General features: G+C 40.2%; 1 protein-coding gene across 11 annotated transcripts in view; it reads right to left on the minus strand.

The window, feature by feature from the left end:
- The window catches only part of sals (sarcomere length short), a 105,256-nt gene that overhangs the window by 11,139 nt on the left and 75,157 nt on the right, over positions 1-18,960 (minus strand). For all 11 annotated transcript variants that reach the window (XM_080273562.1, XM_080273560.1, XM_080273567.1 and 8 more), the window contains 2 exons: positions 18,690-18,716; positions 1,262-1,333 (listed from right to left, as the gene is read on the minus strand). In XM_080273562.1, coding sequence (XP_080129688.1) covers positions 1,262-1,333; positions 18,690-18,716 — 99 coding nt within the window. The remainder of the gene's footprint in view (positions 1-1,261; positions 1,334-18,689; positions 18,717-18,960) is intronic.

Genomic DNA, 18,960 nt, shown 5'->3' on the forward strand with positions numbered 1-18,960 from the left:
AGAACTTGCCTTTGGTATTGACTGCTCCAGAGGAACTTTCTTTTATCAGTGGATAAAACATGTACATGATGACCAAGAATCAAAGATGACCCACATTCAGGGCGGCAGTCATTATCATCCATTAACGAAACAATCGTTGGCGGAAAAAAAAAAAAATCAGTGATCGATGATAAATCATTCGTGAAACTGCTAATGAACTGGAAATTTCCTTTACATCATGTAATACGATTTTGTCTAAAGGCCTTTGTGTGAGTCGAAAGTCTGTAAAATTTGTGCCAAGACTGTTGACTGATGATGAAACAAGAAATGTTTAAAACTCTGAAAAGTTCAGAAGTCGATCCAAGTAATCAACGTCATTATTACTGGTGATGAGTCATGGGTGTACGGTTAAGACCCTGGAACGATACTTGACCCACACACATTTATCCTCATTTCTGTCCATTATTACAACACGGCCAAGAGATACGTCTGTCTCTGGACGTCTTTCTCACCACTGGTATAAGGTATGGACACAAGGCTTATTCCTGGAGTAGGTTAGTACTTTTATTTGTACACACGTCCGTGTAGATTACTGCCTTCATACGGCCACCTGCAATATGTTTTTTTTTTTTTTTTTTCTGACCTCATACTTGCTTCTACTAAAACAATTATTTCAGCGATGATGAACCACCTGGTACTGAAGAGGTTAATGAAGGATATATTTAACCTCTCCAGTTTAGTCTTTCCTGGTTATCTCCAGATGACATTATTCAACTTTCGAGTTTTTCAAGTGTTGGGGCTTAGTATACCTTCATTAACCCTCCAGTGCTACAGGTCCTTCCATATCCGAGTCAAAGCAGCCTATCTGGACCCAGCAAGAATATGTTATTTTACAGTATATTGCAAAGTCACCGTACTGAGTGGGTTATTATAATACACGCGTCAGCAGATAAGCAGCATTGAGATGTAATCTTGTTGGGATGGGAAACTGTGCACTGCCTCTTCCTTACTGATTAATTTGCGTATTACAGTTTAATAATCTCTCGTACATTCTTCGTATATGGTAGCTGGGGTCGCCCGCCACCTAGCGGGGCTATAATTATGATCGATCAAGGTCTAGCTCGGAGAATTCATTTTTTCTCTCTCTCATAATAAGCATCAGTAATAAACAACGCGATATAATGACGTAATGTGCAAAATATACCACTCAGGAAGAGGCAATACGAAATCCCAAAGTCAATTAGCTCAATATCGTCAACCAAGTAACATCCATGACGCTCACTTTCTTGGCCGCGGGTGCTGGCGGTGGAGGTCCGGGCTGCTTGGGCGCGGGTTTCGGTGCAGACGTCTTCCTCTGTACAGTACAGACAACACAGGTAAGGTCAGGTTGGTGAGGACAGGCAGAAACAGTCCACTCATTCAGGTACGCGAAATGTGCGATCGGGAGAGGAAGATGAACTCAAAACGCATGAACCGGACCACAAGCTTGGAAACAAATGAGACGTAATAGAAGACGAGAACAGAATACAGATACGGAAAGCGAGATCTGAAATCGAATAAGAGAATGGAAACGACAAACGAGGAACGAAATGCAAAACGAAAATTGAAACAGAACGCAAGAACTGAAACGCGAGAGTAATGCCGACGACCGAAATGCCTGAAAATATGAACAATTAAACCTTATAAGCGATGGAATAAAAAAAAAAAAAATACAGGAAGCATGAGAAATGAAATGTGCCACGAGGAATGAAACAGTGAACGAATATTTTGATGGATGACAACTGAAACAACACGAAATTCAACAGCGAGGGAAATAATCTCGAAAAAGGTGGGGTAAGTTCCAGACAAAAACTCGATCGTGCGAAGTTGGAGAGAATTACTGGGAAGGGGGAGGGAGGGAAAGAAGTTATTCATGCTTTGATATGGGAGCTACTGAATAAAGGAAAAATACTGAGCAGTCTTCGCAATGGCACACGAGGCTTTGATGTACAACTTCCTCAGCGAATTACTTTGCTCTTGCATGTTATTCTTATCTTCGTAATATCGACATAGTTTGAATCAGTAACATACAAGAGGATATTTAAGATGCTCAGGACGATATAAATCAGAGGTGTTGCGAAATCTAAGCCGACGAAAATACTGCTCATCTAAGTTGGGAAAAGAGGGTGTGAGGGAAGGGTAGGGGGCAGGCTTCAAGAAAACTACTGAAAATGTATTGGGCTTACAAGTTTTGGATGTAGAGTTCGGAAATTTCGTCTGTACACCAGCGACCCACAAACGTTCAAGCGCATATACGAAAGGTGGGAGGATAGGAAAGAAAAAGGAATAAAAATGAGCTAGAGAGAATGGGAGAAAAGGAAAATACGAACCGGAAAGGTTTGGGGAAAACAGAAGAAAGGGTAAGGAAAAAAAAATAAAGGGGCAAAAAGAATGACAGGGGGTATAAGGTGGAAAAAGGAATATAATGAAGGCTTGACAGAGAAGGTGGAAGTGAAGCAACTAGCAGGTGGAAGGAAGGACGGTGGAGAATAACGAGTGATGCACTGCAACCACAACCACCACAACCACAATCTCCTCCAAAACCACAACCCCCACCACACATACCATCTCCGTGTCCTCCAACTCCCACCAAGGTGTTCTGCGCTTTGCCTGGAAACACAAAACAACTCTCCATGAATGTATGTTAAGTGTTGACTACGAAGTCACAATACAGTATGTATAAATACATGATCAATACTTATTACTGTATACCAGTTTCATTACAATACATATGGGCCTATACCTCTGGAAGATTATCACATCAGCAAAAACGAAAAACTTAAACTGGTATACAGTTCATACATTGATGTCACTGGCAAACCACTGGTAATACAATGAATATCTGTATACGATATGTAATGTGCTACAGTACAAAAGTTAAATAAAATGTACAGTATTATCTGCTGAATGAAGAGTAATCAATGAGTAACTTTTTAAGTGAATATCACATGGATAATATAAGTGAACATATACTTCCGGAAATATAAAACACGATATAACGATATATCATACCTGTAAAATGAATATATAACCAGAAAAAAAAAAAAAAAGACAGGAAGAAAAGGGTTAGGCAATCCACGTCTGAATGTTAAGGAAAATGGAAACAGCAAATTCTCGATAAACCTAGATATATATTTTTTTTTCATCATTATTATTTCATGAGGAAGGGATCACAGATGAACAGCCATATGGTATGTAAAAAATTCAGCGTGTAGAACTGGTGGGCAGGGAAGGAATCTGGTTATATGAAAGTACAATGAGCAGGAGCGTGTACAGAGCGGAGGAAAAAAAAACATCGGCGAATCGGCATTACCTGCTTGATGCGGGAGAGGCTGATTCGGGTCGGCTCGGCTCTCTGAAAATGGGGAAGGGGCCAGAAGAAGGCAGAGTGAAAAATCTCTCTGAAGTGTGAATAATGGCCGTATTCTCGTCGGGATGGCAGGCTCTCTTAACACCTCTTCTTTACCACTTTATTTGTGCATATGGGACGTTAATATCCTCTTGTATGTATGTATATTTGGGAAGACAGTAGCGCCAGTGAGCCTTCTTACCCCTACAAGAATACGAGCCATAACTTTCCTAGCTTATCATTCCTTTCCTCTGTCTCTCTAGCTTCCACCCCATTCTGCAGTCATATTCCGTTTGATAATGCTAAACACATTAAGCCTGTCACCTCGCATTCACTTTCAAGGCAGCATCCATGCCATACTTACAACTAACCATCAGGCAACGCACACTCAATTCATTCTAATCTTCTACTAGGTTCTAAAGCCCAGCACACAAAATATGACAGGCTAATTCTAGATTTAAGGAAAAAACGGATATGAAACACAACCAAGTACTAAAAGAGTGAGAAAAGCATCATGGAAAAAAAAAAATATGCTTGAATGATCACCGAAAGCAAACCTACAGTAGTAGTGTGACTAACAAAAACCTAGAGATCATATGCATAATCCTAACACTTGTAAAAAATGAACATTGTGAAAAACTAACCAAAACTTGCCACAAAGATGCATTAACTAAAGCATCTCAAGCATGACAAATACAGTACTTAAAAACGGTGAAGGTGTGTCAGTTTGTGAAATTAAATAGCGTAACAGACAATAAAAGGAAATGACAGTAAACGTCAGTGAAAGATCATACAGAGAATCAAAAAAGGTCACAACATCCAAGAGGCCAAAATATAACAGAATGAAGTGCTTGGGGCAAAACTTCGCCTATCCCACTGTGTCTATTTTACACTTATGGCAAGTCTATCACTTTCCTTTGGTCCCTTCTTCCTTGCATTAAAAAAAAAAAAAATCATCCATGGGCAGATACACATAAAAAGCCTCCTTCAGCTTAAGAAAGTTACCCATCAGAGAAAAGTGAGACGAGGTGAAATACTGGGTGAACTTTTGCCCCTCACTTTACAATAAGGGGATCACGTTAGAGGTCATCCAAGGTGAAACTGGGCCATAAAGAGGGTTAAATGAGATTATGAGAAACAAAGGGTCAAAATATGATAACTACATAGAAGATTATTCCAGGTCACAGAGGTCAACTAAGGTCAATCTAGGGGTCACGACAGGTTGCAAGAGACAAGACGAGGTGAGAGTATGGCACAAAGGGTCAGTGGGGATTATACAAGGGTCGAAAAGGATAACAGGTCAGATTATTACAGGGGATCACTAGAGGTCATGAAGGGATATCAGACGAGGTTACATAGGGGATCTCACAAGGTTGCAGAGGTCAATAGGGTCACAGAACTACATAAGTCAAGTGGGACCAGGGAAGGCCATACGATGTTGCTGGGATTAATGGGGTCACAGAAGAGTCAAGTACAGAAGTCAGATGAAGTTTTAAGGTTGAAATGTGTTATTGGAACTGCAAGAGTTCGATGACCACGCAAAAGGTTGTTAGAGATCACAAGGAAGGTCAATAAGTGTCATGATGTCAGTAACATGAGGGAGGGATGCGAGGTGGAGTGAGATGGGGTATTGCAAGGGGTCAAAGTTCACACACAGGAGGTTGCAAGGACTGAAAGGGTCAAGAAGTGTCAGATGGGGTGGGGGGTGAGGGGAGTGTGTACTGTATGTGGGGTTACCGTGTCCCACTTTTGCCACCATTCCGCTTGCAGGTCCTCAGCCTCCTTGTTCCCTCCGCCCGTCTGCATATACACACAGCACACGAGGCCAGGACAGATCAGGTCATTTCAGGGCAGAGGATGTGAGGACAAAATGAATTGAAGTGATATTACGGGGGAGCGGGGGCAATGTGAAGTGGTGTGATGAGGTCAGGTAAGGTTATTAAGTGATGACAAATGGGATTAGGTGAAATCAAGTGAATGGAGGTGACCTCAAGTGATGTCAAGTAGTGTCAGGTGAAGAGAATGATGTCAAATGATGTCCAGTAAAAGGAAGCGACGTCAACTGACGTTAGGTGAAGTGAAGTGATGGCCTGTGAAGTCAGGTGGTGTAACCAGATGCCAGGAATGATAGGTGAGGTAAAGGGCAGCTAGATGATGTCATGTGTTGGTCGAAGGAGGTGATGCTCTGTGTAGCAGCGTGATAAGAATTGGTAGGTAAAGTGTAGTTATGTGCAGGAGTGGCAGGTGAAGTGAGATGATGTTAAGGAGTAGTAGGTGAAGTGACGTGCTGTTAATGAGTGGTAGGTGAAATGAGTTTGTCGAAAAGTGACAGGTAAAGTAAGGTGGTCAGTGAAAGGAAGGTGAAATGACGTGGTGCCAGGTAATGGCAGGTGAAGTGAGTTGATGTCAGATACTGGCAGGTGAAGTGAGGTGATATTAGGGAATGAAAGGTGAAGTGAGGTGATGTTAAGTAGCCTAACATCAAGTGAAGTGACACTGATGAAGTGCTGAGAGCTAGAGGTTAAGTGAAATAAAGCGTCAGATGAAGTAAGCCATGTCATGTGAGGTTACGAGACATCACATCAAAACTGTCAAATGAAAAACAGGGACATAAAATGAGGTGATATGATTCCAGATGATGTGAGGTCAAATAAAACAGTGATGAAACGGGAGTCAGGTAAAATAAAGCAGTTTTGTCTGATGATGTAAAGTGGGCTCTGCTAACGAACAGGAAGTAACTTAAAATAAACCAGGACGGAAGTGGGATAATAATAATTTCTAATATCTGGGTGTTGCAAAGACCCCTCTGAACTATAAGAGGGAAGGTCTCTGATGCAAATTAAAATCCAACAACATACTAAAAACTAATGACAAAATATAAAAGCAAATGTTATACAGCTCAGCAACGGAGCCTAAAACTAATGACAAAAGTGACAGAATTCGTAATAAAAGCACTTAGCATTTTAACTATTTTATCCACTACGCAAGCAAAACAAAAGAGTTATTAAATGGAGAAGCTTTAAGTGAATGCAATGATAGGGTGCCTTGTACAAAGATATATTTACTGCCTGTGAGTGCACCTATACTGTCATTACACTTTCGCTCGGTAGGAGTGTGAGTGTGGGATTGTGGGGAAACATGTACTGGTGGGATTACGCATTTACGTGTGTGAAAGTGTGGGTAAGTGTTGTGTGGGTTTGGAAGGGTAAGTATATTTCTAATTGTGTGGGAACAGATGTGAGAGTGAGTGTTAAAGTGGGTGGGTGTGCATGTATGTTTAAGTGGGTGGGGGTATAAGTGTAAGTGCTTAATTGTGTCGGTGTAAATGAATGAGTGAGTGAGTATGAATGTATAAAAGTGAGTGTGGGTGCGTGAAAGTTGAAGTGTTTAAGTGTGGGGGTGTGCAAGTTAAAGTGTTTGTGTGTGGTTGTAAAAATGTGAATGAGTATGGAAATATGTTGCAATGAAAGTATGGGTGCTAAGTGTATGGATATGAACGTTAAAGCAAATAATTAAATATATGAATGAAAGTGAGCAGAAGTGTTTAAGTGTGTGTGTGTGTGTGTGTGTGTGTGTGTGTGTGTGTGTGTGTGTGTGTGTGTGTGTGTGTGTGTGTGTGTGTGTGTGTGTGAAAATAAGTATGTAGGCCAAAAATAAGTGTCCGGTGTGAAAATGAGTGTGGGTGTGGGACTGGGTATGAAAGTAAGTGCCTGGGTGTGTAAGTGTGGGGTGTGTGAGAAACTGAATACGGGGGTGTATGTGTGAAACTAACTACAACAAACTAGGCTCATCAAAGTCTAGTCACGCCTAACACTGCAACACTTCTCCCAGTCTGTCATAACTACCTTACCGTCCTAGTAGGGGTAGATGAATGGGAATTGTTACATTTCTAACTATTATTGCTGTGTTGGGGGTGTGCCGATGGTGGGTGTGGGTGGGAGTGAAGGTGTGTTTATTGTATCGCTATTGTGTGTCTATCATAGCTGTCTATCTTACCATATGGTCTAAGACGTCTTGCTTGAACACAGGTGAACCGGGACTCCAAGCCTAGCAAAACAATGAAAGTACAATATATAGAAATGCACTCCAATATATAGCCTAAAACTAACTATAAGGATATAAAAGCATTACAAGGGAAGATAGTCATTAAAAGAAATGTATGTATTAAAGGATATGGTAATAAATTGAAATGAAAGGCCACTAAAATGTTATGAAACGGCCACACCTGAAGGCAAGAAGCGAACACATAATAAATACAGCGTCATGAATGCTGCTATTACTTAAGAGCTGGTGGAGCAGAGTAAGCTAGAAAACAAGTGTGAAGTATGGCTGTGTAGATATTAAAGTGAATCAAGACTGCAAGCGAAGTGAGACTAACATGAAGCAAAAGAGTAAAAACAAGAACTTACGGATATCTCGAAATCAGCACAAAAACGAAATAAAATCATGTAGGATAAGTGTTTCCCTCTAGAATTCTGTGGCTTGTATATTCTTGCTACTTTTAGACTACTTGATTTAACTTGGGAATGGCTTCTTGTACAGCTGGAGTTAGGGGGGGCTAGATACACCCTCTCCAGTTTGAAGTCTTCTCTAAGCTAAGTAAAGCATCTGAGAGTAACAAGAATAAGAAAGACATCATCGTAGTTATGTAAGAATAGTATACAAGGGAAGGCAAGCTCTCACCCTGGTATCCTCTGCCTGCTCCCACCACGGCACTGCTGGGCTTCGGGACTGTGAGAAGGGATGCCTGTGTTAGTAAAGCTTCTTACTTCTACCATCCTTATTACTGAATTTCTATTGCACTAAGAGAAAAATTAAGGCCAAAGAAAAAAAGGGCACATGAAAGAATAACGGCATTATTAAACAAAAAATATGCAGTAAGGAAATATATAACAACAGAAACTGAAAAAATTCGCAAGTGTTAGAAATGAGTAAGAACAAAAATCTGAATGTGCGTTGCATGGAAGCTCTGTGATCTATTTCATTTTTGCAGAATAACTATTCAATGAGCTCGCAACAGAGAAAAAGCTTACAGGAAAAAAATACAACTGGATAAATTAGGCGGTAAGGATGGAAGTACAGTACAGTAGTAATTTTGAGGACAGATATCTGAAGCAACGCAACCGTCTTAACCACACATTCTCTCTCTCTCTCTCTCTCTCTCATAATCTGCCCTGTCTTCTACCTCTCCAATTTCCCGCATCTTTAATACTAGTCGTGGTGACATGAAATTCGTTTAGTTCTCGTTATGAGGCAGGAATGAGTCTCCCTGGTTCCCTCAATCTGACTACACCTGGCCATCATCTACGCTGAAAGGGGTGAGGGATGTTTTGGGGGGCATTAAAAAATAAAAAATCTATCATCCACACACTGTACAGTATTTTAAAACCCAAACCAAAGCACCTTAAGTTTGGGGTACTGCTCCTCCTCCTCCTCCTCCTGCTCCGGCTGCTCCCACCACATCAGCTCCTTCTGCAATGTTGAGTTAGCTTATTGTTTAGAAATTTAAAGTAAAAATCTGAAAGCAAGTAAAATGGTGATTAGTGATGAGTTTAGCGTCAAATATTCATTCGTAAACTGAGGGTGCAGTCATTCCAGTCTATCAAGATTTCTTACATTGTTATAAAAGACTGCAAAATATACTAATTCTATTTTTCTAACGCCAAGAAAATTAATTACAGTGACTTACCAGTATTCAAGGTTCTAAAACATCGGACTTACATTGCATTTCAGTTAATCTAAAAAAAATAATATAACATAAAATAATAAAAGGAAACTAAATAAGCCAGAGAAAGAAATATAATTAATCGTTATGAAGATATAGGGCTCTAGCTCAATCAAGGTAGAGAATATGGTACCTGTTCCTGGTTGTTGTTGTTCTCCGGCTGCTCCCACCACATCAGCTCCGTCTCACCCTGCCATAACACAGCAAATAAACACAAGAAAAATGACCAAAAAAAAAAAAAAAAAGGAAGAAAAACACAAGAGGAAATGAAAGCTATCACAAAATGGTCTTTAGCCCGGGGATGTCGTTTCTTAGTTTAATCCTGTTACCATAGGGAAATTTAAGTCAATTAAGAAATGACATCGAACTGGAAGTCAGATACTCTCCTTATTTATCCCTTCAATACAATAAGTCTTCCCTTGGTTGAATAAAAGTCTGGAGGTAACAAGATACAAACGACGTCAACGCAGAAGAGGCTACTGTACAAAGGAAGATTGAAGGAAATTAGATAGGCAAATGAAAACCGAATCCTTCACAAGGATGACATCTTTTTCATTTCAGTTAGACGACCACCAGATTATTTTATTCGTCCTAAGTAATATATCCCGTAGGGAAGGAGCTAATTGAGGCTATACCCAACCTCTCTTGTTCGAAAACCCTACCCTGAATAAAATTGCCTGATGACAGGAAAATTATTATATATACATATCTCTCTATCTATCTATATACATATACATATACATATATATAATATAATATAATATAATATATATATATATATATATATATATATATATATATATATATATATATATATATATATATATATATATATAAAGACCCCCAGGCTCAGAGGGATTAGAAATGAAATACGTTATGAATGTAATTTAAAAAGAAAAGAGAACAGTAACTGGGAGAATGGCTAAGTAAAGGGCATTAAAGAAAAGAAAAGAAAAAAAAACGAATACGGAGAAACAATACCTTACGGGAGAGGCAAGATAGGGTATTATGCAAATCACAGACAGGAGATATTTAAGGTACCAGGAAATAAGGTAAGAAATGTTTACAGTGAGATTTAAGTACTAAAGTGATGACCGAAACAAAGACAGACGTCAGTAATAATATTTAAAGAGTGTAGATTTAAGTAATAAGATAAGATTTAAGGAGAAAAGGCAGAGTTAAGGTGTATGATTTAAGTAACAAGGGAAACAATAAAGTAATAAAGTGGGATTTACGGAGTATGGTGAAATGAATGAGAAGGTTGAAGCGATGAGGTAAGGTTTATGTTAAAATGTGAAAGCACTAATTTTAAAATTTAAGTAATGAGTGTACAGTATATTTATGAAATAAGGTAAATCTTAAGTAATAAGGTGAGACGTAATGAAGCAGACTTAAGTAACAAGGAAAGATTTAAAGTACTGTATGATTTAGATAAGATATGAGTAAAGCCAACCTAAAATGTCAATACTGTAATAAAGTTTGATTGAAACAATAAATAAAGCTTGACAATGAAAGAAAATTCTTAGAAAAAAGGCTTAGATATGCTGATGCAGTAAGACAGAAAATCAAAAATACGCTGAACACATTTTGAAGCGGAAGAAATGCATGGAAACTTAATATTTACAGCCACAGAAATGATGCTCTGGAATTATGGGAAAAGTCCAAAAAAACAACCAAACAGATTTGAAGCAACACACTGATATGCAGGCTTAAATGTAGACACAAGAGCAGATATTGCACTAGATGAGCTTGGAGTTATTAAAGAAGCATTACATTCTCATACTCTTAGAAGCTGACACTCTTGACACTCAGAATCTGACACACCTGGAATCTGACTCTGAAAATCTGACTCTTAATATTCGAATCTGACACGCCTACTGTATATCTGGCACTTTTGAAGAATCTGACATTGCTAGAATCATTCACTTTTGAATCAAACACTCTTAGATTCTCCGACGCCCCCTTGTGGCAGACGGAGCCTCATCAGCGTCAGACAAGGGTCTTTCCAAAGTCGTGCTGCAGGGAAATATGAGGTCGGCTCCCGAGTGTACGCTGCTGCCGCGCCATTCAGGATGCTCAGTACCACAACGTGCAGGTTCCTTGTCAGCGTCCCAATCAATTAGTACGTCAATCGAACGTCCAGCAACATTCAAACATCCTATTGATCTTTCCACCATTCAATTAATACCAAATTACCCAATTACTTATATCCAACCACCCAACTAACTACACATTCAGTCATCTACCCAACCAATCAGCTAATCTTAAAAAAATAATTAAAAAAAAAACAAATCAATCAAATGTTAGCCACTCAACCAATTAATCCACCATCCAACATTATCACCTAAACATCCATCCATCCTATCAGCTAACCAACCAGTCAGTAAATCATCAGACCAACCATCCATCTGCTTCATCATCCATCTTTTCAATCATCCATATCGCTACCCATCCAGCCTTCCATACAACCATCCACCCAACTATCAAGCTTAAAAAAAACTCCATTCATCCAGCTAACCAACCACCCAAACAACCATCTAACCATCCATTCATCCAGCCCTCCAGACCTGTGTGTTGGTGGTGGGTGCCTGCTGGGTGTCGTCCGCCTCCTCCCACCAGTACACCTCCCTCTCCCCCTGCAAGGTCCATCCAACCATACATGAAGCATTAGTAAGCACAGGCGGTGGAGACTGGGGAGATGATGGGGTTGTTATTGGTCTCGTGTGTGTGTGTGTGTGTGTGTGTGTGTGTGTGTGTGTGTGTGTGTTTATACAGTTTAATAAAGCCTGTATCAGTACAAAGCATCTGCGAACACCTTCAAGGCCTGTTACTTGTTACGGATTAAAATGACTCTGGCTCGACAGAAACAACCTTACTTGTAAAAAGCATATAAAGCTACAGAAAATAGGCAGCAGAAATAATGGAGCGTTAAGTAACAAAAAAAGCAACATAAATTAAGAAGTAAAAATTAACCTTGTGAAAATAAACAGCAAACACTTAGAAACAATTGGAAAAGGAAAAATTAAGATGAAGAAATAATGTAACAGAAAGCAGGAGAGATTATTATGCAGCGGATATCAAACAGCGAATGCATCATCATCATCATTTTGTCCGTTTTTCCCACTTCGCCAGAAAAATAGCAGAACTTATGGCAGGCACTAAACAGCGGAAAATAAGGCACAGAAATTGGCAACAGAAACTAATAAACCCATTTCATCAGGATGGTGTCTTTTTCATTACACGGTGTATTCTTGCATCCACAAGACGATTTTGTTAAATTTAGGGCGGACCTCTAGTAACGAAGGGGTTAGTGAAGGGCTGTGTCCATCCTCTCAAGTTGGAATTAAAAGTATGGTGACAGCAACAATAGCAAGATGGTAAAGACGTCCACCGGATGAAGGGGTTAACAAAGCAACAGAAACTAAAGTACAGATTTTAATTATCTTGAAAAATTCAGGGTATTCAGAGTATACTCGTAACAGTATTTCAAATCGATCCAACGAACAACTACTAAGAAATATAAAATCCGCCGTTCCACAATAAATCTTAGGGTGGATCTGATGCACCCGTTACGCAGTAGGCACTTAAATTCAAGCTCATGCAAAGCCAGTGTTTAAGCTTTATAACCCCTTCAAAACGATGCATTTATTTAAGTTTATTCTTATTAAATGGAGCTAGTGAAGGGCTACATTGATTCCAACTTCGGTTCGAAAAGTCTAGCCTAAACTGAGTAAAATCATTAGGAGACAGCAAGAATACAAAACACAACATCGTCTGATTGAAGGGGTTAATGCTTACTGGTAGATACACGAGTTAACTTATACGAATGCAACAACGAGGTGATTTGGAATGGTGGAGGACGGGTAGTGATGGCAGTTAGGACGGTGGTAATCATGATGGAGATTGGGCAGTGACAGGTAAGATGCTCGTAGTAAGGATGGTGGTAGTCAGAAAGTGGTAGTTTTAAGACAGGGGTAGACAAGTTGGGATAGTGGTAGTCAGAATTATGGTTGCTATGAATATGGCAGTTTATAGTTGTAGCTGGGATAGTGATAGTCAGAACCGTGGTAGCTATGAGGAATAAAACAGAGGTGGGTGTGATAGTGGTATATAAGGTGGTAGTGATAGTGGTAGGGCAGTGAAAATAAAAACAGAGGTAGTCGGAATAAGGACAGAGGGACTCGGCGGATCATCTACCTCTTTTTCCTTCTCTTCCTCCTCCCTCCTGGCTATTTCGTATATCTCGCCATACCTCCTTCTCTCGTCTTCCTCTTCCTCTCTCTTCTTCTTCCTTGCCAACGCCCTCCTCTTCATGGTCTCCTCTTCTTCCGCTGATATTCCGTATGTCTGGAAGGGAAGGGTGTCACCTCGGAGGGAAAACAAATCCTACTTGGTCTTGGCTCATTTTCCGTTTCTTTTGAAGTCCCTTTTGATATCACTAGAGTTCCTGAACAAAGTATCATTTTCAATTTGTCTTTTCACAGTGGATTAGTTTATCTTTTTGTTTTCGAGTATCAAATACAGTACAGTTGAATAAAATATTGGAAAATATATACCTTGAATAAAACCTCTTACAATTTCGAAGTATGGGAAAAAAAAATCATTGAATTCCTGTGCAATGATACACTGATTCTGTATATCTCCCAATCACCAAGGGCTCACTGCTCTTTGCTTTTGGTTTTCATAGATCCAACAATAAATACAATGAAGGAAACTGCTGTGTAATACCATGCAGGACGTATTGCACAGCTGACACAATGATTTTTCCAGGGGCTTTAGTTTCTCGCAACAGCACTTTAGACATCACAAACACATACATTTCATCTTGGATACCCTTCTTCAGGGGGGTCATGCGGGAGGTGTATGTCATGCAGGAAGGCGTCATGCATTCTTAAATTCTCGAAGGCACGGTGTGGAGTACAAAGGTGAGGTGTGGACGGCTTCAGCAAATCAGAGGTTGAAGGTCGGTCATACTGGAACACCATCTTATTACATTCCTGGGTATCTGCTATGACCTCAGGCATAAGGTCACTAGGGAAGGATATCTCTGAGGTATGAAATCAACAGGGCAGGAGGCCAATGAGACTTGGCGTCACTGACGTACAGGGTCATTAAGAGGTCAGTGGGGCACAGGGTAATTATGAAGTCGCTGGGGTATGATGTCACCAGGGTATGAGGTCACTGGATCACTGGAGTATGAGGTCACCGAGATCAATAGAGTATGAGGTCACTACGAGATCACAATAAGGTCATTATGAGGTCACTGTGGAGTCATTACAAGAAAAGTCACTGAGGAATGAGGTCCCCATGTGGTCACTAGGGTAAGAGGTAACTATGTGGTCACTAAGGTCACTGGGGAATGTCACTATGAGGTCGCTATCAGGTCACTACAAGGTCACAGGTACAATAAAGTCGCCTATAACGTCACTAGATTATAATGTCATCCTAATGTCACTTGGATCGTGCCAGTCTTGAAAGGGAGGATAGGAGGGGGAAAGGGAAGGGAAATGGGAAACAGACCAGGAAGGGGGAAGGTGAGAGAAGAGATTTTAAATAATTTTTGCTCTCGATTTCATTTTCTTCGTTCTATTTTTCACTTACATTTAAACCATTCTCTCCTCTCTCTGCCACTTGTTCTCTTCTCTACATGTTTGCCTACTTTCCTCATCTAATTCTCCTTTCTCACTCCATTTTTGCATTCCTTCATAAATCATATGTTTTTCAAGATTCCACTTCCCTCTCTTTTATCCTTTATTTTTCTATCCCTCCTCCCTTCCCTGTCTGTCTGTCTGTCTGTCTATGTGTCTGTCTGTCTCTCTCTCTCTCTTCCTTTACTCCGCCATTTTCTCTCTCACCTACTCCTGACCTTAGCCCTCACTCACTCACCAGTTCCTTCTCATCTTCTTCCCCTTTCCCCACTTCCTCATAATTCACTCTTCATTTTCCTCTCTTTTTCTCTATGTTAAACTAACCACTGTCCCACTTTCTCCCATCATGCTCTCCCACCCTTTCAGACCAACTTTCTCTCTCTCTATCTGTCTATCTATCCATCTATCTGTCTCTATCTTTGTTCTCTTCTCTATCTATCTCTATTTTTGCTCTCTTCTCTCTCTTCCCCCTTCCTTCCGTCTCTCCTCCTTAATCTTACCCCAAGGTCAATGCCACCGAAGACAGTCTCCTCCTCCTCCTCTTCCTCCTCCTCGTTCTCGTTCCTCGGGTACACGTTGTCCAGAAGTCCCTGAACGAACGCCGCAACCTTCTCTGCTTCGCTCAAACGGCAGTCCCCCTCCTTTTCCTCTCGATTTGACCCCTCTATCTGACATCTCCTCTTGTTCACCTGCCCTGACATCCTTCCACTGTGATCCACCACCTTGCCCTCCTTGCCCATTATCCTCCGAGTCGTTTTGGGGAACTTTTTGGTTAAGAACTCCCAAAAGGCCGACTCATCTTCCTCCTCCTCATCTTCGTCCTCCATCTCGCCATCGTTCGCCTCGTCTCCAAAACCCGAAAACTCATCATCCTGGGTCTCCTGGTCGTCGTCCTGGGTACTGTATGGGTATTGGCTGGACTCCGTGACGTCCCCGGGTTCGATGTCACATAGGGGATTCGAAGCGCGGTCTGAGGTGTCGAGATCTTCAGGGTAGGCAGTGACATCATCGGGGTCCTGTGAGCTGGGGTTGTCTTGGGTTGAATCCTCTTGGGACGCACTTGGGATGCTTTGGGGTGTATCTGGGATCTCCTGGGGTGAACCTGGGTCGTCCTGGGGTGAATCTTGGTCGTCCTGGGGTGAATCTGGGTCGTCTTGGGGTGAATCTAGGTCGTCTTGGGGTGAGCTCGTGGTCGTGTTCGGGTCGTTGGGCTGTAACAGAAGCTTTGTAGGGAGTTGGAAGGGATGGCTGAAGGAGGGAGATGATATAAACAGATGAGGGGAGGAGGAAACGATGGAGAAACTAAGGAAAATGTGACGCTTGTCTGAAGAACGAGAAGTGGAGAAAAAAGATTAGAGATGAAGCAATGCTGTAAAAAACGAATGATGAAGCAAGGAGAGAGAGACTTGGTAGTAATGGTTGAAGGTGGGGGAACAGATAAACTACTGAGGCAGGGAATGAAGTACGGATGGACGAATGAAACAATGTATGGAGAAATGTGAAGAGAAGACAGAGTGGAGAAAAAATCAGAGACAGAAATAATAATGTAAAAGACTTGAAGGTATGAGGCAAGGCGGTTTTAATAACGGTAGGAAAATTAAATAACCAGTTGAAAGATGGAAGAGAAGGAATATATGGAAACAAAACTGAAGTGATAAGTGTGAGAAATAAGGACGTTAGATAACAGGATAGAAAAAAAAAAAGTGGCGTGAATATGTGATTACGGTAAGCGCGTCGCAGGAACATGGGGTCGGGGCGAAAAATGTGAAATGAGAAATAAAAATAACAGGAAAAATGAAATCCAACATAAAAACGGGAAAGTGAAACAGTGGGAGAAAGAAATCAGTAAATTAGGAGATTGAAAGAAAAGGGCAAGAAATTAGGAAGTACAATTGGCAAGAGAATGATAAAGGAAGATAGATGAACCCTTTTATTACGATGACTTCTTTATTTTTTAGCGTATTCATTCTACCTCTAGACTACTGAATGGATGAATGAAGGCTTTATAACCCCTCCAGTTTGAAAAGTGTCTCCTACGCTGAATAAAATGGTCCAGAGGTGGTAAAATGAAAATATAAAGATGTCATCGTAAGGAAGGGTGTAATGCAGGAAGAAACTATGAAAAATGAAAAACGAAGCATGTACAGTCCAAAACACCAACAAAAATTAAATAAAAAAAAGTAAATCAATTTGAAGGTTATATTTATGAACACTGAAGAACTGATAATCATAAAATAGAGGAAATTATTTAATAACTAATTCAATATCTATCAAGTCATTTAACTAGGAATTAAATACTTCTACTACAAATGGTTAATATAACAAAATATAAGACGCCAATACAATGCTGCTGTAGGATCTGATACTAAAAAGAATAGCAAGGTAAGGATAACATGAATATTTACTATAACAATAATAATAATAATAATAATAATAATAATAATAATAATCACCACCACCATAACAACAACAATAACAACGTCACCTTTACCAATATCGAATACCGAAAGCTCCAAACCTGCAGGTCATAGGTAGGTTAACAGAATACGAAAAGGGGAGAACCGAAACATCTTTTCAAATTTGACAAGACCGAAATGCGCACACAGTATAATCTTTTCACCGCCAAAATTACTTCGATTCGGTCTCGCGTTGCTTGCGGTCACTGAGGACGGTGGAGATGTAAGAATGAGTCAAGCGAAGCAAAGTGAGTCCATAGTGAATCATGCCGTTTCAGCCCTGTGATGATGCCTCTGTTTCTGCTATGCTGCTTTTACTGTGACCTAACCCAGTTGTAACTATGAAGAAACACTAGAATTTGATGCTAGTCAGGAAGAAGTGACATGAAAAGGATGCAGAGTGGTAGTACTATCCATTACTGCCAGTGAGCTTCGTGAAATAGGCTGCAAAAGGACGAAAATCTGGCCAGAGTAAAAACAGCATACCAACAGACTACATTTACCCAGCTTAGGGGAGAAGACAAGCTGTAAACGGGTGAGATAAAACAATAATTAACTCTTCCATAAACAGATCTCCCTCAAGCTGAATAAACTCATCTAGTATAAGGAAACTAAAAATGTCAGTGTACTAAAAGGGATGAAAATGATCTAATAAAGCATTTTTAGCTGGCTGATCGGATAGCTTTGGAGATGTGAGTGAGAGCTGATCAGTAAATACTAAAGATAAGTTTACTTTTTTTTTAAATTTAGGAAACATGTCAAAATACGAATACTTTTTTTTTTGTTTAGTTACTACTGAAAAGCCTAAGTAAAGAAAGGAACAGCTGTTATAATGGCAAAAGACTGAATTAATTGTAGTAGCTTAAAGAACACGAGAAAACAGTGGTAAGAGAGTCAGTGGCACCAATAATGATAATAATAATGATAATAATAATAATAATAATAACGAGATTTATTTACATTAGCGACTCAAAGAAGATAGTAAGTCAGCGTGGTAAAGAGTTGTCAGCGCTAACTTTGGCATCCGATTAGGTTTAGTTAGATGGGGGAGATGTTAATGTTACTTGAAACGACCCTTCTTCCCTTCCATCCTAATTCTTCTTTCCTCTCCCTCCATCCCCTCTATTCCTCTTACCATCTTTCCCGCCACCTCCTTCCTTCCTATACCTCCTCTTTCTACGCCTCTCTCATTCTTCTCTTCCTTACCCATTCTAAATTTTCTTCTCCCTTGTCTTTCTCCTTTCCTCCACTTCCTCCCAACCTCCAGTTAACTTTCTTTTCCCTCCTCCCTAATTCTCCCACTTTACCTCCACACCTTCCCTCTTTCCTACCTCTCTCTTTCTCACTTCCCATTATTATCCCTCCCCTTTCCCTACTTCTCTCATTTCTCCTCTCTGCCTCCCCCATTTTTCCTCCCTCTCTCCTTTCCTCTATCTTCTTCCTCCCTCTTCACACTGTTTCCTTTTCCTTCCCCTCTTCCACCTCTTTCTTACCTGCCATGGTTTGGGCTGTGGTGGTTCCTGAAAAAACACAGAATTATTAGACAGGCGAAAAAGAAGTTAGAGTTGAGCAATCTGAGGTAAGACGGTAGAATAACAGACAAAGAAGAGGCATAAAAGAAACCAAAGACCAGCATGAAGAAGAGAAACAACAGAGAACAGACAGAAAGATCAAGAGGAGAAATAATAAAAGATAGAGAAGTATGAAGAAACGGTGAAAAACAATTCAGTCCAGTATTTCCAACTCCAATATATTATAAAATAA

Source organism: Coenobita brevimanus, chromosome 55 (assembly GCF_032717465.1).
Source record: "Coenobita brevimanus isolate Jiangsu-jjx chromosome 55, ASM3271746v2, whole genome shotgun sequence".
Taxonomy (NCBI): Eukaryota; Metazoa; Arthropoda; class Malacostraca; order Decapoda; family Coenobitidae; genus Coenobita; species Coenobita brevimanus.